Consider the following 24,550-nt stretch of genomic DNA (forward strand, 5'->3'; position numbering starts at 1 on the left):
AGAGGAAAGGGAGATTTCAAAAAGAGACTATGGCCATTAGGATTTTTTCCTGTGTTTTTACCTGCTCTGAAGTCATTATATAGCTGAGCTGATTCAACCTTGGACTTTTTCCTTAAGCCAGAAATTATTTAAAAAAAAATAGAAGCCATTAATACTGCAGACTTGAGAGAGGTGATTAATTCCATGCAGCTGAGAATCAACTTGTTCTGGTGATGATTTGCTACCCCTTATTGTTTAAGGTACCGATTAAATGGCCAATCTTCTAGTCAGTGTGTCTCAGAAGGAATGAGCGTACTCTGGAATAATAAGTTTCCTGTCTGTGAACGTGAGTAGAAAACAAAAATAATCAATTATGGATCTTGTCCCTTGATTTTTGGTGAATTCTCATACATTTATCAATTATAACTTCTTATTCATATGTGTGCTTTGAATATACGTATGCCAGTCTCCTGTATGTGGTCTAGTTTGCAGAGCAAAACGAAGTTTGTTTAATCAACTATATATTGTATCAGGTACTCTATCTATCTATCTATCTTCATCATCATCATCATCATCTATCTAAAGATGAATGTTCTCACCACTTGCAGCCCCAGTTGTGGGTTTGAAACAGGCATTGAATAATTGGTATGTTCCAGGTATTGTACTTGTCATTTCAGGTACTTTAATCTCACTGGATTCTTCTTGTAACCTTATGAAGTAGCTTTGGATTATATTATCAACTAAGAAATTGAGGTTTAGAGAGGGTGAGGCTTGCCTAGTCACACAGCTATTGAGATTTGAAATCAGGTCTGTTGAGCCCAAATTTCATTAGTGCATTGGTTAACATATTATTAAGATAATTTTCATGTGCCGTTTGCCTTTTATTCACTATGAAATTGATGAGACTCCAAACTATGCAATAAATTGGTTCATTGTTACTGTTTGGTTATGATAGTGTTTATAAACCAGATGATTTGTTTGCTGCAAATGGAGAGAAATGTAAGAACTTAGGAGGTCGGGGATAAGCATGGACTATGAGTAAGAAATAAATTATACAAATTTCTAAGTCTGTTTCTGAAACAGTGACATGACCTATATTTGGACCTTTCATCTAAATGTAAATCTTGTCATTTTCAGAATTAGTATGACCACATATTTCGTTGTCTGCTTTTCAGAGATTCGTTGTGAGCCTCCTCCTCCTATCAAAAATGGTTGGAGTGGTCATTCTTCTGATCCCGTACCTCTTAACACTGCGGTAAAGTACAAGTGTTTTAACGCCTTCCGTCTCATTGGAGAAAGACTCCTTTTTTGTATAAGTAAAGACCAAGTGAGAGGAATCTGGGATAAACCTCCTCCTACATGTGAATATTATAATAGATACTCTGTTTGCCCTGAGCCCACAGTACCAGGAGGATACAGAGACAAAAGATCTAGACCACCATACAGACATGGTGATTCAGTAACATTTACCTGTAATACCAACTTCACCATGAAAGGAAACAAATCTGTTTGGTGCCAAGCAAATAAAACCTGGGGGCCAACACCACTACCGACCTGTGAGAGTGGTAAGTAAAAACAGACACAAAGCTAAGTGGAGAGGCTGGGACCTTCCATCTCTGTGCAGACCAAGTTTTTATTCTGAAGGAAGAACAGTGTGGATGTGGAAGAGTGGGAGGGCCAGAAAGGGTGAAAATTATGGTTTCTTGATTTTTTTTTTTTCATAGTCCTGGAGGGATATAAGTGTTCATTCAGCAAACATCAATAGAGCAAAAACTAATCGGAAAATGTAACTGAACATACCTACCTAATAACTGAATCGAATAAGTCTCACAAGGATGGGGATCATAGTTGTTTGGGATGTGGAAATTCAATGGTTTTTAAACTGTATATCTGAGTTATTGTTAAACTGAGAAGAAATGTGGGATTTAATAGCAAAATATACCCAGTGGATTTAAAACTCATCTTTGAATAGTCGTTGGGCTATTCTGGCAGAAATGATGCCCTGTTATCTGTAGGCTCTATGAATATTTTCTGAAGAGGTCCCCTGCTGTCCAAGTCACCTATGAAGCCATAGCATTTCAGATCAAATGACTTTGAAAATAGGGACTACTATAAATTCTTCATTTTCTTATCATTTGGCTTGGTTTATGTTGTTGTTGAACCCTAAAGCTGAACTTCATTTATACGATTACAGGGACTGACAGCACTTGACAAAGACTATACCATCAAAATTAGTTGTTTTCTTCATAAAAAAATAGTCGTGATCAATTCTAAATCAATTGAGTTGAATTGGGCTTCTGATGTCAAATCATTAGAAAAATATGAATCTATCTATAGTTAGGTATATAATCTTGGAAGTAGGGAAGATCTTAAGATAGAATGGGGTGAAAGATTTAGATGGATCTATATGTATTGACATGGAAAAATATAAACAGATTATTAAGCAAAGAAAAAACATAAAATAATATGTATTAAGTACATTACATACATGTACTGTACTATGAGTATATGTGTGTATCACATGTAGGATCCCCAAAAGATATATTACTAATGTCTGGCAAGATGACCCCCTAAATAATAACATACTACTTTTGGTGCAGAGAATAGGTTATGGGTAGGAGGAGATTATGGGTGAAAATGAACTTTTTTTGGTAACTGAAATTTTTCACAAGGTATATGTGATTCATGTAGCTAAAAATAAAAAATAATGTACCATTTGTAGTACATAATACATGCATTTAAGCCACACCTATCTGGAAGGCTGAGTTGAAAACTAATGTTGACTGTTTACTATGGATCACATGTCATATACTTGGATCTATGTATTAAGTTAAAATCTAGATTGCGAAGGATGTGTCATCTGATGGCCTTTTTCCTAATGTGTGTGTGTGTGTGTGTAAAGATTTCCCCCTGGAGTGTCCACCACTTCCGATGATCCCCAATGGATATCACACAGGGGAGATGGTTGAATCCTTTGCCCCAGGATTATCTGTGACTTACAGCTGTGAACCTGGTTACTTGCTTGTTGGAGAAAAGACTATTAGATGTTTGTCTTCAGGAAAGTGGAATGCCGTTATTCCCACATGTAAAGGTACCTCAATTTACAACCAATTTTAAGAATTTGGACTATTCTGGGGCACCTGGGTGGCTGAATCAGTTAGGCATCTGACTCTTAATTTCGGCTCCAGTCGTGATCTTAGGATCCTAAGATCAAGCCCCACATAGGGCTCCATGCTGAGTGTGGAGCCTACTTGAGATTTTCTTTCTTTCTTTCTCTCTCTCTCTCACCTTATCTCTCTCTCTCTCTATCTCTTCCTCTCTCTCTCTCCCTCTCTCTGCCTCTCTCCACCTCTCTCCCTCCTCCTCAGTCCCTCCCCCTCCTTATGTGCATGTGCTTTCTCTCTGTGTAAAATAATAAGTAAGTAAATACAATAAAAAAAAGAATTTGGGCTGTTATTTGCCATGCTTTGCTCATCTTTGGCTTACTTCCTTAGAGGCACAGTGTGAACCTCCAGGACCATTTCTCAATGGACAGATAAAGGGCCCTCCAAGTCTTCGGGTTGGTGCAACTCTGAACTTTGACTGTAATGAAGGGTGAGTGTCAAGAGGGCCTTTGAGATCTAATTCCTTTGGTTTATGTGTGCGTAGTGTGACCTGCCAAGGACTCCTCTATGAGAATCCAGGGACAGCTTATGGCAAGTCTCGGAGAGATAATGCTTATGAAAGGGGTTGGTACACCCAATTAAGTGAATTTATCTTGGATTTTAAGTGGAGGCTGTTGCTCTGCAACACCCACTGCCTAATAGTCCTGAATGACCCCACTCTGTCTCCAGGTATCGATTACAAGGCCAACCTTCCAGTCGATGTGTAATTGCCGGACAGCAGGCTTCTTGGACCAAGATGCCAGTATGCAAAGGTAAGTTGCAACACTGTGGTTTGCAGCTAGCTCCCTGGTCCTTGAGCAGAACCCTTAATTCTCAGCTTAACTAAAAGCTTTTGGTTTAGTCATTACTATACAGATTCTTATAGAGCAAAAATCTCACATAGACATCTCAAAGGGATATGTTCTCTACTGAAGCATCCTTTGGCCACCTCTTTACCCTGCCTACTCAAGTGAAACAGGGTTCCTAGGCTTTTCTTTCTCTGAAAGCTCTGTAGACTTGCCAGCCAGGCATGGCACAGAAAGGAGGATCACCCCAGTAGATATAGTCAAGAATAAGGTTCTAAAGCATGCTTTTAAAAATGTATATACTGCTATAGCTGCCTTGATTGGTACATCAAGGCATGTTACAGATGCAAGTTATCAACTGTCCCTGAACCTAGGATGGGACAGCGGTATCAAGCAACATCTGAGGTATTCTTTGCAGTATAGCTGCAATCTTGTCATTTCTCTCTAATTTCTCTAGAAATTCTTTGCCCGCCACCTCCTTCTATTCTCAATGGAAGACATACAGGCAGCCCTTCAGGAATGTTCCATATGGAAGCATAGTCATTTATACCTGCAACCCGGACCCAGAGGAAGGAGTGAGATTCATTCTTATGGGGGAGAAGACTATCTATTGTACTGCCGACAGTCAGAAGATTGGGATCTGGAGTGCTCCTGCCCCACGCTGTGAACTTTCTAGTTCTGCTGTTCACTGTCCACCTCCCCAGATTCTAAGAGGCCAAATATCATGGGGGCAGAAAGAGCAATATTCCTATAATGACACTGTGGTATTTGCTTGCACGTTTGGCTTCTCCCTGAAGGGCAGTAAGGCAATCCGATGTAATGCCCAAGGCACCTGGGAGCCATCGGTACCAGTCTGTGAAAAGGGTGAGTGTTCCAATACTCAGTGAAGGTGCACTGATTCTTTTCTTTTTTTTTTTTTTTTTTTTTGAAGAGCTAGATGATGGGGTTATGGATTTAAGCAGGGCCTTCTTTTCCAGTTTCTAGTCCTCTCCATTCTACTACCTACAGTGAATATAGATTATATAGATTTTCTTAACATTGCCCCTCAGCCGTTATTTCCATTTTGTGGAAGTATCCTTGGGAGGGGGTGAAGCAGTAGGGGATCATTAAGTTGCCTCCTTCTTTAGGGAAGAAAATGGTTGTTGTTTCAATAGTAATGTTTTTAAGGGAAGTCAGCAAAGCCACCACCCCAGGGATATTTCCCATTAAACACATGTGCGTTTCCTTAAGAAAAGAAGAGACAGGAGAAGACTTAGAGCACCAAGTAGGAACTGAATAAAGTCAACCAAAGCGCAGAAAAGAAAAAGAAAGATGAACCACTGATCTAAAATTACCCCAAACTGGGTGACACATTAATGATAATTTCTTTGGTTGTTTCTTTCTGCTGTTTATATAAGAAACTTTTTCTTCTTTTCCTTTAGAGTGCCAAGCTCCTCCTAAAATCCTCAATGGGCGAAAGGAAGATAGACACCTGGTCCGCTTTGACCCAGGAACATCCATAAAGTATAGCTGTGACCCTGGCTATGTGTTGGTGGGGAAAGAATCCATACTTTGTACCTCTGAGGGGGTGTGGACACCCACTGTCCCGGAATGTAAAGGTGCCAGGCTTTGGATATAGATGTTTTATGGTTTCGAGATTGCTTTGAACTGATTTCTCATCCAGGTCTCTTTTTCTAGTGGCGGAGTGTAAACCTATAGGAAACCAAGTCTTCGACAAACCCCAAAATGGATTTATTAGACCAGATGTTAACTCTTCTTGTGATGAAGGGTAAGTAAAGGCTGCCTCAGCCTGAGCCAGGTCTGCCTTATCGGCTCATGCTACAAGCTCTGTTGTCAGCATTTGTCTTAAAGACCCTTCCCTGTCACATGTTCGCAGAAGGGTTGATTGTGCTATTGTTGGGTGCATGGAAACGCTGCCTATGCGATAGATAGATGGTGCCAGTGCTGGCTATAGTTTTGTTCCTATTCCTGTCCTAAAAGTGAGGAGTCTGCTTTGAGCCAATAGCTCTTGCTTAGCTTAGTGGTCACCAGATGGCAAAACGACGTGGCTCTTTGTCTCTAGGTACCGGTTAGGTGGGAGTGTTTATCAGTCGTGTCAAGGGGCAATTCCTTGGTTTATGGAGATTCGTCTTTGTGAAGGTGAGTAGCAAAAATCATGGAGGACCTGAAACAGTGTGAGATGTATGCATTTCCTGGGAGATTTCTGTTTGAGCCCATGTTATGGAAATAGGAATATTAGGTTCTATTCGATTAACTTTGTCAACAGTTCCAGTTGCACAGTTTTGCTGTTTTCTGCTGTCACCCCTTTCTACTTCATTGTATGCCAATCAATTTAAGCATACTTAGTTTCTGATTCTCTTTTGTGATTGAGGAGTTTAAGAATAATGAGGACAGTGAGTATATGAGCCACCATCTTTAATTTGAGGAATGCTGTAGTTTAGTGGAGAGAAAGGGGTTTGGTGTGGGATCTGAACTCAGATTCTGTTTCTGTTCCTTAATTTAACCTGGGGTAATTTATGTAATTTCTTAGAAATTCTAGCTTCTTAAAAATAAAATTAATTAATTAATTAATTAATTAATTAATTCTAGCTTCTTATCTGGAAAGTTAACCTAAGACTGCAAACTTCAATGTTATTAAATTCAAATGGTACTGTCCCTACTTTGTAGATGAGAAAATTACCTGTCGAAAGTAGATGCTCAGTTGACAGTGATTCTTGGCTAACCTATCATATCACCTCACCACAAAGATGATACTCTCTTTCTACCCCCTGTGCCTTTTATTAATCTGTTGGTTATTTTAAAAAGCAATGATTTTAATTGCCAATTTACTACTGGACTTTACTGCCTCACAATATGATACTGAAGAACATGTTCACTTTTAACAAAGATTTCCATTACAAAAATCTCGGCTACAATGTCTGTTTAAATAGAATTTTACATACAGAATGAGCTTTGGTGTAACTCCTATCATCAAAACTCATCCATATCCTCCAAGAAACCTGATAACAATGGGTTCATAACCAGCTTCATTTTTCTTCTTCCGTGTTTAATACTGGAACAGAATTCGACAGTAAATTCTCATCTCTCCAGATATCACCTGCCCACCACCTCCTGTTATCTACAATGGGAAACACACAGGGAGTTCCTCAGAAAATGTTCCATATGGAACCATGGTCACCTACACATGCAACCCCGGGCCAGAGAGTGGAGTGAAATTCAACCTCGTTGGGGAGAGCACCATCCATTGTACAAGCAATGACCAAGAGATGGGCACCTGGAGTGGCCCTGCCCCTTTCTGTAAACTTTCCCTCCCCACTTTCCAGTGTCCACCTGTCTATGTTGCAAACGGATACAAGATCTCTGGCAAGGAAGCCCCATATTTCTACAATGACAGTGTGGCATTCAAGTGTAATCGTGGATTTACTTTGAAGGGCAGCAGTCAGATTCGTTGCAAGGCTAATAATACCTGGGATCCTGAAATACCAGTTTGTGAAAAAGGTAAAGACCCAATGGGGGAAAAATGAGGTATTTATTTATTTATCATCTCCAATCCAAAACTAGTCATGGAAAAAGACAAAGGTGCACAGATTACTATCCCATTTCTTCCATTCTGTGATCGAATGTCCTATGTGTTTTTATATGTTCTTCATGTAAATGCCCCTTTGGATCTGGGATGTATTCAGGGTAGATAATGAGAAGACTTTTTATGTTTTTATTTTTTTTCAAGTTTTTATTTAAATTCCAGTTAGTTAACATACAGTATAATATTAGTTTCAGGTGTACAGTGTAGTGATTCCACACTTCCATGCGACACCCAGTGTTCCTCACAAGTGCCCTGCTTCGTCCCCATCACCTATTTCCCCCATCGCCCCACCCACCTCTCCGCTGGCCCACCTCTCCGCTGGTGACCATCAGTTTGTTCCTTATAGTTAAGAGTCTGTTTCTCGGTTTTCAAGAGGACTTTTTTAAAGGTGACTGGTTCCTACAAAAGAGCAGAAAACATTTGATAATTAGAGTTTCATAATCTTTGGCTTAAAAGTTTCAGATTGTCTGCTGTTCAGTGTTGTACACTTAATGTTCTTGTGTATAAATTCCTTTTTGTTGTTGTTGGTATTTATGTGGGGAGTTTTCTCTTCAGACTGCCAGCCACCTTTTGGGCTCCAGCATGGTCGGCATACAGGTGGAAACAGGGTCCTCTTTGTCTCTGGGATGACCGTAGACTACACCTGTGACCCTGGCTACTTGCTTGTGGGAAACAAATCCATTCACTGTATGCCTTCGGGAACTTGGAGCCCTTCTCCCCCTCGGTGTGAAGGTACTTTCAGTTGCAGAGTTGTTTTTCTCTGTGATATCAGGCATGCATACATAATTCAAACTTTGTTCTTCTAGAAGCACCATGTCAACCTGTAAGAGATGATTTTCAAGAGCTTCCCATTCAATCACCTGTGATACCAGTTAATACATCCTGTCAAGATGGGTGAGTATGAGATGGTCCATTCTGAAAAGGGGTCCCCTCCTCTTTTGGGGCGTTAATTCTGTCCTCAAGTTGTCTTGATGACTCCTCCTAGAGGTCCCTCATTGTCCCATTCCTAGAGAATGTGAGGCTCCATTGGTCTAACTACATCTCTCTTTCAGTTCTTTCTTGACACGGAAATGGCTTTGCTGTGGAAAAACTCTATGTCTAAAGTAGTTTTCTTACTTGGAGGGCCAGGAGTTTTAGCTCCTGTCTGCTGACCTCTTCTTTAGAAGTGCCCCTGTACCTGTGCTTTAAGGAAGCTAGGTTGCAGAGATGTGATATTGAGAAGAGGAAATACAGTACAATCTCTCTCCAGGTACCGGTTAACTGGACATGCTTATCAGAAGTGTCAAGATGCCGAGAATAGGGTTTGGTTCCAAAAGATTCCACTTTGTAAGGGTAAGTCAGAAAAAAAAAATTGTCAGTGAGGTAGTAAGGCAGGCCACTGAAGAACTAGCCTTATAGGTCCATAGTCTGTCTATATGTTCTATTTCATTGTACATAAGATAAGGCAACTCTTGCCGTGTTTGGTCGGCACTGGCATTGGGAAACAAAGTTGTCAAAGAGGAACTGAATATTTGCCATACATCTGCCTGCGATTTAAGAAAAAAAAATATAGCCTATGTTTCTGGTTTATGGGAGCATAGCTATATTTCTTCCTTTCTTAATACTTTGTTTTCTGAATTGTTTTGGAATGAATATGTATTATTCATGTAGAGAATTAAATAACAGTGGTTTAAAAAAATCTTATTTATTTGAGACAGAGAACACAAGTTGAGAGGAGGATTAGAAGGAGAAGCAGACTCCTCATTGAGCAGGGAGTCTGATGCGGGGCTTGATCCCAGGACCCTGGGACCATGACCTGAGCCGAAGGCAGACACTTAACCGACTGAGCCACCCAGGCGCCCCAATAATGCTGTTTTACAGGAAGCATAATCTGGGTCCCAAAATCTAAATTATTTTGTGGTCCCATGTAGTACATGCAGTTGCCTAGTTTTATTTGTGCCCGACTGAAGACTGTCCACCCTGGTGTGCTAGCTGAAGCAGAATTTCCTTAATCTCTTCTGCAGTTATTCACTGTGAGCCCCCACCCATGATTGAGCATGGAAGACCTAGGGGAGTGATGGCAGAGCACTTTCTGTATGGAAATGAAGTCTCTTATGAATGTGACCAAGGATTCTCTCTTCTGGGAGAGAAAAATATACGATGCATAAGTGACCCTAAGGGACATGGATCTTGGAGTAAACCTCTCCCGCAGTGCTTAAAACCTCCTCCTGTGACCCACTGCCCTAACCCAGAAGTCAAACATGGGTACAAGCTCAACAAAACTCATGCTTCATATGCCCACAACGACACGGTATATTTTGCCTGCAATGCTGGCTTCATCATGAACGGCAGTCATGTGATTCAGTGCCATACCAATAACAAATGGATGCCAGGTGTACCGACTTGTATCAAAAAGGGTAAGATATTTTAAGGAACAAAGTGTGGGCTATTGCCCAGAATGAAGAAAAAGGGTTTTGAATCTACACTGACCATTCAGACTATAGGAAAGCATGTGAGAGCAAAGGCAATCTCGTTGTTTTATAAGACACCTGCCTTATCTTTTTATCTCATCCTTTCCCCCCTTCCCTTTTTTTTGAGATTTTATTTATTTATTCATGAGAGACGGGGAGGGGCGGGGCGGGGGGGGGGCAGGGCACAGACACAGGCAGAGGGAGAAGCAGGCTCCATGAGGGAGCCCAACGTGGGATTCGATCCTGGGACTCCAGGATCACGCCCTGAGTCAAAGGCAGGCGCTAAACCCCTAAGCCACCCAGGGATCCCCCCCTTCCCCTTCTAGATATGTTGAGCAAAAGTACATGAGAAGATGATGGTTAACTTCCAAACTGATGGAGTCTCTGAAATTTATTCTTTTTACTAATAATTTTTAAAAAAACACATACTTTTGGGAGGGCAAGTATTTGGCAATAATATTGCTTGATAATTTGATATTTAAGGCTGTGATACCAGCCAGAAAGAGAACTTGGGGTTTGTGGAGAGGAATGCTAGCCCTCAAACCCATCGAATTGTCTTTCCTGTCATTTTAGTTATCACTTGGAAGCTTTATTCCTGTCAATAACTGTCTACAAAAGAGGCTGCCAATCGGTGCCCCAAGAACTGAATTCAGCTCACCAGAATGGTTTTCTCATCCTAAGTGAAACCCATTTGCACAGCCCAGGATAAACAGTGAATGTGTAACACAGTGAGGGCCCCCTTTGCTTTCCTGCAAGGCACCTGTATCTGGAACCAGGCGACGGCTGCCATTTTCAGGACAAATGCTCTCTGGTCATAAGTGGTGGCTTTGCTTCCTGGTTCCTGGAAGCATTTGGAGTGTCAGACCCTTAAACTACAGCTTCTGAGCTATTTAAGGGGTAAAGGGAAGAATACTATTAGCTAATAGATGACGATCGTGGGCCACGACCACTGACCTTTCATTATGTTACTTTTGACATTATTCTTCAAATCACATATATGTAGGCAATGCAAATTTCTGTCCAGTGCTGCTTGGTTTCAGTGGAATGAATATTTCTGGATACCAATTAGTTGGCTTATATCCTACCTCTCAGTTTGGTGTCACCCACAGATAGTGCTGGCTGTATGTTCCTCTGTGCTATATTAAAGATCCTTTTTTTATTGGTGTCTAAGCTTTCATAGGATGTCAACTTCCACTTAAGATACCCAATGGGAATCATACCGGTGGGGATATAGCTCGATTTTCTCCCGGAATGTCAATCCTCTACAACTGTGACCAAGGCTACCTGCTTGTGGGAGTGGCACTCCTCCTTTGCACACATGACGGAACCTGGAGCCAACCTGCCCCTTATTGTAAAGGTGTGGTGTTTATTACTCTCTTGTTTTTTTCAATCAAATTTCTCCCAAATAGGCATTCAGTTAGGTACCTTCAACTTAAAATAGACAAATAAATGCATTAATTGGACCATTTATTTAATGCATTTAATTGGATGGATTCAATTGGATGAATACACTAGTTAGTCTGCATACCACAAAATAAGAAAAAATGACTTAGGGTATAGCTTATCTGAGGAGTGATCACTTACATAGTCCTTTAAATATAGAAAATTGAAGTACTTATACAAATTAAACAACTAAAGTGCAGGCTGAATTTACACTGTAGTTGTAGTTATGAGTGTGCGTTTGGCAAAATACTGATAAAAACGTAATGATTTTGTCAGTATGTTTCCTCTGAGTGGTGGTGGAATTACAGGTAAGTCAATTGGAGAAGGACAAACATTATATGTTCTCATTCATTTGGGGAATATAAATAATAGTGAAAGGGAATATAAGGGAAGGGAGAAGAAATGTGTGGGAAATATCAGAAAGGGAGGCAGAACATAAAGACTCCTAACTCTGGGAAACGAACTAGGGGTGGTGGAAGGGGAGGAGGGCAGGGGGTGGGGGTGACGGGCCCTGAGGGGGGCACTTGACGGGATGAGCACTGGGTGTTATTTTGTATGTTGGCAAATTGAACACCAATAAAAATAAATTTATTGTAAAAAAAATAAAATAAAAAGGAATTACGGGTCTATATCTTTTTTTGATAAAAGCTTCAGAATTTCATTTTCCAAACATAAATAATGCATATGAAATAGGAGTAGTGAGTTAATACCTCGTATTTATTGGGCACTCTTTACAAAATGCCAGAAACTGCTCACATCTTACATGCATTATCTCCTGATCATCTTCCTGAGAACCTTGTGAAGTTGGTGCCATTCTTATTCCTGTATGACACATGAGGTCTTGGTAGAATGGAGAGACCTGTAACCTACCCAATGTCACACAGCTGGGAAGTCCTAGAGTCATGACCCAAATCCAAAATCTCCCACTATTGCCCCCTCCATGGCAAGATGAAAGAAGAAATGAGTAAGTGTGTTCACATCTGGACAATTAATTATAGGGTAAGGATGGAGCAGATGAACTAGTCATTCAGAATTCTTAATATTACCCACTCAGCCCTTCCGTTTCTCTAAGAGGCCATTAAAATTATCCAACACTATTAGTTTAGAAACTAAAGCACAAAGAAGAAAAATAATCTGGCTTAAACTATCTAAAGGTAATTGAGATTGATGGTTGACACAGAAATAACTCTGCCTAGGATATAGCCTTTTGTGTTACCACAGTGAGGCTTTCCTTACTGAGAATGAATGTAGTTGGGTTTGTAACCCTTTCCATTCAGGGCACTCTCCTTTCTTGAGAAAAGGCTAAAATATGACCCAGCTTCAATTAGCTTTCTTTCATTTCAGAGGTAAACTGTAGCTCCCCAGAGTATATTAATGGAATCCAGAAGGGGCTGGAGCCTGGGAAAATGTATCAATATGGTGCAGTTGTCACTTTGGAGTGTGAAGAGGGGTATACCCTGGAAGGCAGTCCCCAGAGCCAGTGCCAGGATGATCATGGATGGAACCCGCCCCTGGCTGTCTGCAAATCACCAGGTAACTGCAGAAGGCTTCCACACATGTGGCTCTTACTTGTCTCACTGGAGAGAAGAGAGTGAAAGGTCGCCCTCGATGTCAGGGACCTGTAGGTTTTAAATCAATATGGGTCTATGACCAGTGCTACAGTATTGGGCAAATTTGAAGTTAGTGGTCTATTCTAGAAAAAAAACAAACCTTTCTGAGGATGGGGAAAGTAAGGAAAGAAGTATTAACTTATAAGGTGCAAAACAACAACCTAACATTTTGAAAGGAGTCATTACTGAGGTTTCCCTTGATGCATCTTGATTTGTAAGTACTTACCAATGTGACAAGGACCTCCAAAGAGTATGAAGCACAAACTTTTAGAGCAGTTCATATTTGCATTCTAACCCAAGAAATCTCTGATTATCAAATTGAGTATGTTGGCTTTTTTCATTCGTGAACTATCCCAACTTAAAGTGATATTTAAGTGTCCAGTGAATTGTTACATAAAAAATGAAGGAAGAATGCATACAATCCAGGGTCCATATGCTCTTTGAGCATATTTCGAGAGAAAGGAGCTGTGTGTTATCTTGGGGCTTTGGGGGTGCACTGGAGCATACACCTAGACTAATATTTTCATGATTTTGTATTCTCCTTAGCCTCACTTGCTCCTCTTCTTAGTGGTAAGTTTTCTTAAATATTTGAATTAAATTTCTAATGATGTTTTATTTTTAAAAAAATATGACATTTGACATTCTATATCCTGCTATTATTCTTGTTTTTCACTTTAGCTCCTAGGAAATTCTCCTTTTTGGGGTTTTAATGGTCTTTTCATATGTACTGCCTATTACAAACTGACACTTTTGAATAGAGTTGACTAAATGATTTTAAAAGCCCAGTTTTTAAATTGACAGTTTAGTTTATATTAACTTTTGATCTTTTGCATGATTTGGTACTATCAAACAGGGTGACTTATTCTGCAGCAGCAAAACAGATTTTACAACTGAGAGGTAAATGTTGTTATGCTACATCATGGGATCCTTGTGTCTTGAGCTCCTAGTATCATATCACCCCAGTAACAAGAATATTATTAATAAAACTGAAAGGGACAGAAAAGCTCAACAGACACTTGACTAGAGCCCTGTGGTCAAATGCTTGGTGCCTTAGATTAAATGTGAACTGGGCTGGATCAGAAAAAACTTAAGTCCAAGTATGATTATTTAGGAATTTAACATTTATATGACTGACAAAGGATAAGTATAAAGTCACATAACAATTTCCCCACCACTAGGAATAGCCCCACAATCCCTTCAAAGCAATATAGGTCACAATTTTCTGACATTTGATACTTGTTTTGTTTTCTAGGTCTTTCTGCAGGTTCAGTACTTCTTATATTCTTGATTGGTGTCACCTTATGCACAATATTAAAACACCGAGAACGGTAAGTTCAGTGCATGATTGGCCAAAAGGCACAAAAGGTTTCGGCTTCTTGCCTGAAACTAAACTCAGAAGCACAAGTTATATGACACGAATATTGTAGTATGGTAACTGGAGTAAGGGACCTTGTGCCATATAGAAGAAAGCCCTCTCTGTGAGAACTTAAAAAATAGCACTTGTTTTATTTGAATGAAGTTCATTCAGATGGTTTATAATTTTAAAATCTAGGAAATTAAAATTTAAAAAGTCCCAGTGATAACAACTGCAAATACTTTGGTATATTCCTATCTGATCTTTTATTCTTTCTCTTTCTCTTTTTGACTAAAATTTTGACATTATAATCCCCTGCTTTAATTTTTTTAGTTTGGCTTTTGTCTCTTATATCTTTATGTTGTGTTTTCTTTTTTAGTTATTTAATACTATATTGTCCTATGTATTTCTATATCCTGGAAATTTTAGATTGCTTCCACATTTATTTTGGTAATAAATAAAGATACTAGAAACAACTTCAAATAAATCTTTTTCCACATCTACTTATTTCTGTAGCATAGATGTAGAATTACTAAGGATAAGAGTATGAACATTTAAGATACCTAATAAATATTGCCAAATGACTTCCCAGAAAGTTTATTCTAACTTGACCATATATCAAATAATTAATATATTTTGATATGTTGTATTTCTGGACTTCTTTTCCTGCTGTATAGATCTGTCCTTCTATCTCAAATTCATTTATGTCTAATTAATATGGCTTTCTGCTGTTATATGGTAGGGCAGGAATACCTTTGCTATAATTTTTTAGGATTTTCCTTTCTATTCTCTTCTGTTTGTTCTTACCATGTGATTTTTAGATCATTTGGCATTTCCAAAAAACATATGTTGTGATTCCATTTAAGTCTATGGATTAGTCTGTGAGAAATTGACATCTTTTCTGTAATATGTTCCCATTCACAGTTGTGAAATGCCTGGTATGGGCATTAGACATGAAGGGGCTATGTTGATACTATGTACTCATGGCACCTGTGAACCTGAGGCATTTGTTCTAAGCCTGCCAGACCTGGGCACCTCCGGTTCACAGGTGCCATCACAGTTATATCAAATCACTTATGTGGTTCTTACCATACAAGAGTCTTAAAAGGGTCTACAATTGTGATATACTTTAGACTGTAATGTTGACCAGAAGATGTATCCCATAATCTTTGTTTAGTGAAAGACTTCAGGAAAAAGAGTGTTCTATGACCAAATAAGATTGGGAAGGTACTACATGCTGTATTTTTCTCATGAAAATTCACAATAATCAAGAGCATATTTCAGGTCCTCTAGGCAGGAAGCTTGTTTAATTTTATTTTTATACCAGAATTCCCCAAACTAATTGGACCACAGAACTCTTTTTCTCATTTAATGCTTTCTCATCCCATGGAACTAAGGTTTCATTTAACAGTCACTGGGGATCCTAGAAAGGTGGGCAGGAATTAGAGCATCAAAAGCCCCACGTACCATGACAAGGAGTTGGGGTCTATCCTGTAGGATCTTAAGGTAAAATAATATGTTCAGATATGCATTTTCAACAGGAGGGCCAGGACCGGGTTCTCCACTAAAGTAGTAGGGGCGGGGGGGGGGGGGGGGGGCGTGGGGATCGAGAGCTATCCTCGCCATTAAGGAAAGAGGATTTCCAGGACTTAGGACTTGCCAGATACAGGGAGAAAGGGACAAAAAGAATGATTCATGTGGATTGGATCCAGTGGTTCACCAATAGAGAAGATGGGCAGTTTTGTGTAGAAAGAGGAGTTCAGTTGTGCCCTATTACCTTGGGGCACCTACAAGGTAAAACTCCAGAAAAAGGCCTGGACTCAGGTAGGCAACATTTATTAACTCCCATTTGAAGCCTTGTGACCAAGAAGAACAAAAAAGGTATGAATAGGGATGAGGACAGGTCTCAGCAGGACAGTAAAACCTAAAAGGGAGTAAAGGAAGGAACAGTCAGAGGTAGGAGGAGAATTAGGAAGGAGGAGTTTCACAGAATTCAAGGGAAATGAGGGTCTTCAGGACAAAAAAAAAAAAAAATGGAGATGTCATTTACATGGCTTTCCTCACAGGAAGTTAGAAGATAATTTTAGCCAAGAGTTATTGGAAATTTAAATAAATAGAAAATGTGGCCTCTATCTCTTTCCTTCATGCTCCTAAGTTTGTTATCAGAGGATTACACATGTAGGAAAATTGGCAAACTTTAGGAATGCCTACAAGTTGAAATAATTTATGATGTTCCTGGCAGATTATTAAGTTTATGAATATGATTATATCAAATACTCTGTTTAAGTGCCCTCATTGATATAAACCAAACATATATGCTAAACTGTATTCCTAAGCATCCCTCGTTTGTTTTATTTCTAATTTGTAACGGACTTCAATTTACTTTCTAGTTGATATAGACATTTGAGCTGCCTTAAATACTTTCTGTAAATGAGATGAGTCATTGGTCACCCAGAAATGTTGTCTAAGTAACAAAATTAAATAATTCTAAAGGCCACTCAAACATTTAAGAGGCACCATTCTTAATGTACACCACTTATGTTTATAAGCTGACCTTTTAAATATGGTATGAGCCACATGCTCTCTATGTACCTTTAGCAGAAATCTTGCTTCTTCAGTAATTTTGTAATACCTTATTTCGGAATTCCACATGATAGTGTAATCACATTTTACTGCCTTTTGCTAATTTTGGCTAAGTGGTTTTAGAAGCACAGTAAAGCATATGGGCTTTCAAGGAGTAAAAGTAATATTGTCCTCTTAAAAAATCACAAGGATTCTGAATTTAACATCAAATATAAGAATTTCCCCTTAAGTTACATTGAAAGACTGTGCCCCAAAAAGATAAATTTGTGGTCATGTCCTAAAATAAAAGCTGCTTTTTGATTGATTTTTTTTCAAACTGTGGGTCATATTTATGTCATTGAGGGTCTTGGATCTGGAGTAAAGCTACCTAATATCAACTTCTGACATGGACATTTGTCATCCTAGCGAGTTATTTTTATGAGCTCTTCCAAACAATAGGGGTTATAGTGATTATCTTCTATGATACTTAGGACAACAAAATGAATCATTCATGAAAAGTACTTCTCATGTGATGGGAATTATGGAAAACAAACAACTATAACATGTTTATAGTAATCATGCCAGTGAGTAAAGAGTTTACTTTTTTCTTTTTCCATTTAGCAATTATTATACAAATCAAAGCCCTAATGAAGGAGATCTTCATTTAGAAACACGAGAAGTATATTCTATGGATCCATACAACCCAGGAAGCTAATCAGAAGACAAACTGGTATCTAACGAAATTGAAATATTTCTATTCATTTCTATGTCAAAATGTCTTCAATTTATATTTATCAATAATCATAGTACTAAATATGTATGGTTCTATTGCACAAGTCTTTAGTAATCAAGCACAGAAATCGCTAATTACCTACTTCGTATTGCTAATTAATGCCCCTAGGGTTTTTTTTTATTCATTCATCCATTCTACAAATACTGAACACATATCATAATAATTAAGAATAAAATAAAAAAGAGGATGAAAAGTATTTTGGAGAAAAATAAAGCAGAAAAGGAGCTAGAGCAGAGTAATTGGAGGGGAAGTCCTCACTAAGAAAATGGCATTTGAGCAAAGACTAGGATGGAGTAAGGAGGCGGCCTTATTGGTGGTAGAAGAACATTCCAGGAAGAAAGAACAGCAAGTACAGAGACTATAAGGTAGTGTGTGCCTGCTGTGTTGGAGGTACAGCAAGGAGAGCAGCGTGGCCTAGTTGAACTGACCAAGGGAGAGAGAGGTGGGGATGAAGTCAGAGAGGGGGTAAGGGGAGGAGGGTGAGGAAGATATATAGAGTATGCTAGGTCACTGTAATGGGCTTGATGTGTATTCTGAGATGGAAACAAAAGGAGGGTTTTAGGTGGAGGAGAGAATGGTCACCTTAAGTGTTCTGTGAAGAATTGAGTGTGGGAAGCTGAAGGTGGAAGATGGGGAGCCAATGAAGACTTTATCACAATTATCTAGGCAAGAAGCTGTGAGTGGCTACCACCAGGCTGGGGAGAAGAGGCCAGCATCTGTATTTTTAAGATAGTGACAGGAGGATTTGCTGGCAGTTTGTAAGGGAGGAGGTGGTGATGATGGTAGGGTTGTTTTTTGTTTGTGTGTGTGTGTGTGTGTGTGTGTGTGTGTGTGTGTGTGTGTGTGTTTGGCCTGCCAACCAGAAGGATGGAATTGCTGTTAATTAGGATGACTGACAATGTGATAAAAGCAGGATTAGGGAGAAAAACCAGGAGTTTCCCTTGGAGATGTTAGAAAGGAGACCTCTAATAGGCCTCCATGGAGAGGTATCAAGAAGGCAGCTGGGTGTACCAGTCTGTATTTCAGAGAGTAGGTCCAGGCTCACGACCTAGATTTGGGCCTTGTCAGCATATGGATGGATGCAATAATGAAAGCAAGTAAGATGGGCAAGGGAGTGAAAGGGGCCAGAAGAAAGGTCTGTGTGCCCGGCCTTGGGTCCCTCCACATCAGGAATCACACAGTGTGAGAGGGAACCAGCAAAGGGGCGAAGCAGCAGCCTCTGACACAGGGGCAACCCCCGAGAGCATGGTGTGGTAAACGTCATGTGAAGAAAGAAGTCTGAGGAGGAGGGAGTGACCAACTCTGTCAAATGCTACTGACTGATCAAGAGCAGTAGTGAATACCGACCCCTGTGTTTGCAGCACAGGAATCGTTGGTGGACTTGACAAGAATCATTTTGGTGAAGAGGAAGGAGACAAACTCCTGATGGAGGTCAGCTTAAGAGAGAATGAAAGGAGATAAATCGGAGGTCTCAGCTGTAGACCCCTCTTCCAAGGAGGTTTTCTACAAAGAGGCACCTGATGGAGGGAGCAGATGGCAAGAGTAAGAAGGAAGATCCCAGGAACCACCCACTCTTAAAGAATGGAGAAACCGCAGCCAGGCCACCATTTCCATATGCTGATGAGAATGATCTAGTAGGAAGGGGGAAATGATGACAGGAGAGAAAAGGAAGAATTGCTGGAGCAACATCTGGATAAGCGAGAAGGGAGGGGGTCGAGTGCTCCAGCCCGGAGGCAGAGCTTCGATGGGAGTGTGGCCTCCCCAACAGAAGAGAGGGCGGGCGGTGCAGGTGCAGATGCTCCTATGGAAGTTCTCTTCTGGCGATTGTGTTTTCTCAGTGGCTAGAAAGCAAGACAGTCACCTGACTGGGAAGGGAGATGGTAGGGTTTTAAGGAGAAAAGAGAAGGCACCGAAGAGTGAGTCACCGTGGGAGTTGAAGATGGAATGACAAGGAGCATAGGAAGCTTGGCAGAGAACATGGAGGGTCCCCCTAAGGTCCCCAGGACTTGTCTGCCAAGCCCAGGCATGGTGCTGAGCATCTCTCCTGCCTTATCTCCGTTTTCCCTCCCTACACAGTGAAAGGTATCAGCCCGAGGTGAGCAAACAGCATCCAAGATGAGAAAACTGAAGCTAACCTATTGGCCAACGGTCTCGGAATCAGTAAGAGGCGAAGGTTTGAATTCAAGCTCAAATCTGCCTTCAGACTGCTTTCTCCTACAGACTCTATAAAGATACCACCTCTGCCCTCCTGGAACTTATTTTAGTATCAAGAAATAGACATTTACATGTGATAGTGTAAGAATAAGAACCACAAACAAGTTACAGAAAAACTGCTGTGGTAGTTGAGGAAGAAAAGATCACCTGCTGCCGGGGAGTCATGGAAGAGGAAAGGGGAACAGGGGAGACCAGGCCAGAGTGATGTCTAAACCCAAACCACTGGGGATCGAAGTAATGCTAGGACATCCATATTTGTTGAATGAATGCATGACTGAGTAAGAGGGAGACTCTTGCTTCGATTTCTCCCTCATGTAGTATTATTCGTATTTATCAATATGAACTTTATTATTTGCTTCAGATCGTGTTCTCTGAAGAAGGGGGCCTCTGGAGGGAATGCTATCATCTAGGAGGCTTGATGCTCTATTGGTTATAGCACTTAGCATTGGTGCCTAGAGAACGTGGACGCTGTCATTGTTTAAACACTAAGGTGCACACCTGCCCTTCATGCTGCCTCCTGAACCGAAATTCTCTATTTCAGTGTGCCTCGTTGTCTGGATCCAGCTGAACACGGGTGGAGAAGAAACCATGTGGACATGAGCAAGTCTACATGTATGGTCTCAACACCAGGGAAACGACTTGATAAGCTATAACTTTCCATGTGCACTTATTCCCAAGCAGGACGAAGAAAGTTTCCTGGTAATAAAGCTGGGGGCCCAGTTTCACTGCTGCATGCTCATCAAGGACTTTGGGAAGTCTCCCCTGTAATGTGCCTGGAACCAAGCCATGGCTATGGTGACTCCGAAAGTGTCCCCATTTTAAGGAAGGCAGTAAAAAGAGCGGTCCTGTCTTGACTCCTCTTTTGTAATCAGCATACTTGCCATTATCATATACTTCTGGTAATAGTGTGCTTTTAATTATTTAAGCAAAGTAGAGAACATTTCACGTGGTTACGATGGGCATACTTTTGTTGCGAAGCCTAATTTTATTTTCATCATAGCATTATGCTCCCATACGGTTAAACATTTCACTTTTGTTTCCACGTGGGTTTGAGGTTTTTATCACAATATATACTTTGCCTTTCCATAATCAGTAATTACAACTTGCACATTTTTTTCCCCCATTATGGGAGTCAGGTTTTAATCGTTAAGGTTTTGGTGTACAAATTCAGGCTTTGGATATTTCCTTGGCCATTCCTTTAAAAATGTATATAGTAGTTACTCAAATAAATTTTATCTTTGAACAAAAACACTTGCCTTCAGGGATCCCTGGGTGGCGCAGCGGTTTGGCGCCTGCCTTTGGCCCAGGGCGCGATCCTGGAGACCCCGGATCGAATCCCACGTCAGGCTCCCGGTGCATGGAGCCTGCTTCTCCCTCTGCCTATGTCTCTGCCTCTCTCTCTCTCTCTCTCTATGTGACTATCATAAATAAATAAAATTATAAAAAAAAAAAAATTTGAAAAAAAAATTTGAAAAAAAAAAAAAAAAAAACACTTGCCTTCTATGTTTGTTGTTCCCCTAGAGTTAATGAGCTCTCGTCTTAGGGTTTTTATTTTAATTCCATTTAGTTAGGGTTTTTAGAGTTCCCAAATTAACATTTATGCATTATGCATTCTGGATCCCACCACTTCGCCGTGTTAGCCAAGTCTCAATCCACAAACTCAGCTCCCTCATCTTAGATTGGCTCTTCTATTGGTCTAGCCAACGCCTTCCCATAGCCCCCTCCTACCACACTCTAAATCCAGCTGCCAGTATTCCTTGTTCTAGCACTTACACTATTGAGCAAATAAAATCTTGCTCACTGAATCCCACAAATTTCTCTCACCATCTTCTAGACTATTCTGTTTGGCATCCTTGAGGGGTCTTTTAAATATATAGAGAGAGCATAAAGTTTGCCATCTTAACCATTTTTAAGTGTACAGAAGTGTTAGGTATATTCACATTGTTGTCCAACAGATTTCCAGAACTTTTTCATCTGACAAAACTGAAATGCTGTATCCGTTAAACCGTAACTCTGCATTCCCCTCTTCCTCCAGCCCCCCGCAGCCACCATTCTCCTGTTTCTCTGAACTTGACTACTTTAGATACCTCTTATATGTGGAATCATTCAGTGTTTGTCCCTCTGTGACTGGTTCACTTCACTTAGCACAGTGTCCTCAAGGTTCCTCCATGTTGTAACCTGTGGAAGAACTTCCTTCCTTTTTTGGGCTGAATGATCTTTCCGTGCATGTATGGACCACATTTAGTTCATTCATCTGTCAAAGGATATGTAGGTTGTTTGCACTGTGTGGCTTTTGTGCATGACGCTGCTACGACTGATGGCGTGCAAATAGCTCTTCAAGACCCTGCTTTCGGTCCTTTTGGATACGTACGCAGAAGTGGGATGTGGCTCAGTATCTTCTATTCATTCACAACCAGTCCTCCTCTTATTCCTCTGTTGGTTCACCTTAAGCTGTCTATCCCACTCCACCTCATCTCCATTTTCCTTCCTTCTCTTAGTAGATGATGAAAACCTCACAGGGTAATAACTCCCTCTACCTCCTCTCCCTGCACTTCTCTTGCTTCACCCAAAATACCCGCCTCTGGCCTGTATGGCTTCTTTAGCTTCTGTGAGTCTGGGGACTGTGAGAGGGGTGACAGCAGAGAAGGCTGTTGTGAGCTGGGAACTAGACCTCCATGGCATGATGGGAGAAAGCAAATGTCAGGAGATCGGCGCAAAAAGAAGTGGTAATGAGTTAGGTGCTCTGCTAGCTTGTGATGTAAGGCTGGGGAGTTGGATCTTCCATTCCCCTTTCATCAGCCTACCATGTTCTGACTTCCCCTTCCATTGCTCTGTGGAGAATGATTTAAAAGGACGATATCAAATCCCTGAGAGATTGCTATTGGGTACATTCAAAAGGAGATGTGATATGATCAAAGTAAGTATTTCTTGCAATAGAGTCATGGGAGAGAGCCTAAATATGCAAACTTCTAGAAAATAAGAAACACAGCTGGCCTTTGGGGCACTTCCCTTTCTCACCTAGCTGAGGCTCGAGGACGAGGGACAAATGAAGTAAGGCCGTGTTCTAGAATGCTTGTGTGAGCTGAGGCTATACACGCTGAGTGGTACAGGTTTGCTGGATTGTGTGTATGTAGGTCTCCATTAGTGAAGCTACACTGAAGAGGGAGAGCAGTTTTCCACCCTGAGCAGCTTTTCCCCACCAGGAATCACAACTCTGCACGGAGGAGAGAAGGACTAATACATTTACTGAAATATCTGCCATGCTACCTCCCCACCCCTTCCCTTCCTCCCCTCTCTGCAGCCTGTGACCTATGCAATCATTCCACTCTCCAGGCAACTCGTTCCAACTCTTGAGTCTTGACCCACAACTGACTCTATTTTTAACTGATTTTTAAATCGGGGGTCCTTATCTTCGGGGCCACAGACCTTCAAAGGTTGGTGGCTAGAACTAAATTTCAGTATAACCCATTTCCTTTGTAAGCCTAGGTACTCCATTTTATGCATTAAAAAATTAATTCTGAGAAGGGGTCCATGCGCTTGGCCAAAGAAGCAAAGGGGTCCTCCATACACAAAAATATTCAAAGCCAAGAACCACCTATGAACCACAGCCTGATGTTTCCACCCTGATCTTCCTATCATTTATTCTACATGTTCCCACTTGACAGTAACATCAATTCCTGAGATTTTAACTCTCTTCCACCCATTTCCTTTTCAAAAGGCTGACTGTTTGACTTTTCTGGAAGTCCAGTGTTATCAACAAATTATATTCCCAATCGTTTCTTAGAACATTGCCACGCTTCCTTGGCTCCTCACTAAAACTCCATCTGTCTCGGGCCCAACTCCTTCTCCATTAAAAAAAAAAAAGTCCTTCAACACTTCCCCTTGTTCAAGTCACCCTCTCTCTCCCATATGGTTCTTATTGTAACAAGTTACCTTGTAGCCAAAAATGACTCATTTATTCTTTTACAAGCCTGGAGGTCAGAAATCCATAATGTATCTTATGGGGCTAAGACCAAGGTGTTGGCAGGTGTTGGTTCATTCTGAAAGCTCCGGGGGGAGACAGAATCTGTCTCCCTGGCCTCTTGCAGCTTCTAGAGGTGACCGTCGTTCCTTAGCTCATGACGGCATCTCCCCAGTCTTGCCTTCGGTTACTACCTTCTCCAGCTCTGATCTAGTGCCTCCCTCCACAAGGACCCCTGTGATTACCCACCAGGGTAATCCAGGACCGTCTCCCAACTCAAAACCCTTAATTTAATCACCTCTGCAAAACCCCTCTTGCCACTTACTAAGCACAGACGCTGATCTGCAGGGAATCAGGATGTGGACACCCTCAGGGGCCGTTATCCAGCCCACCGCCCAGCCTCATTTCCCTCAGCCTTGAATTCTTAACCCCTGCTCCAAATTTGTCCTTCCTGCACGTTTTTTTTTTTTAATTTCAGTAAATAGCACCATCATTTGTTTTGAAGCCTGAAGCCCTCTCTACAGCTTTCTTTCTTTTCCTCACCACTAACTTTAGGAAAGGAGGTAACCCAAATCCAATGCCTGAGGACGTTTTGTTCATTCTGCCTCCAAAATGTTCACTGTCCACCATGGTGCAGTCAAGGCCACTGCCA

The 24,550-nt window shown here is 40.8% G+C and overlaps 1 protein-coding gene across 1 annotated transcript in view; it reads left to right on the forward strand.

The window, feature by feature from the left end:
* The window catches only part of LOC490269 (complement receptor type 2), a 101,899-nt gene that overhangs the window by 11,170 nt on the left and 66,179 nt on the right, over positions 1-24,550 (forward strand). The window contains 16 exon segments of the mRNA XM_038542030.1: positions 240-325; positions 1,155-1,544; positions 2,882-3,070; positions 3,474-3,573; positions 3,813-3,895; positions 4,386-4,436; positions 4,439-4,792; positions 5,350-5,526; positions 5,606-5,696; positions 5,991-6,067; positions 7,019-7,426; positions 8,067-8,243; positions 8,318-8,405; positions 8,761-8,843; positions 9,515-9,703; positions 18,025-18,036. Coding sequence (XP_038397958.1) covers positions 240-325; positions 1,155-1,544; positions 2,882-3,070; positions 3,474-3,573; positions 3,813-3,895; positions 4,386-4,436; positions 4,439-4,792; positions 5,350-5,526; positions 5,606-5,696; positions 5,991-6,067; positions 7,019-7,426; positions 8,067-8,243; positions 8,318-8,405; positions 8,761-8,843; positions 9,515-9,703; positions 18,025-18,036 — 2,555 coding nt within the window.

This window comes from Canis lupus, chromosome 7, assembly GCF_011100685.1.
Source record: "Canis lupus familiaris isolate Mischka breed German Shepherd chromosome 7, alternate assembly UU_Cfam_GSD_1.0, whole genome shotgun sequence".
Lineage (NCBI taxonomy): Eukaryota > Metazoa > Chordata > Mammalia > Carnivora > Canidae > Canis > Canis lupus.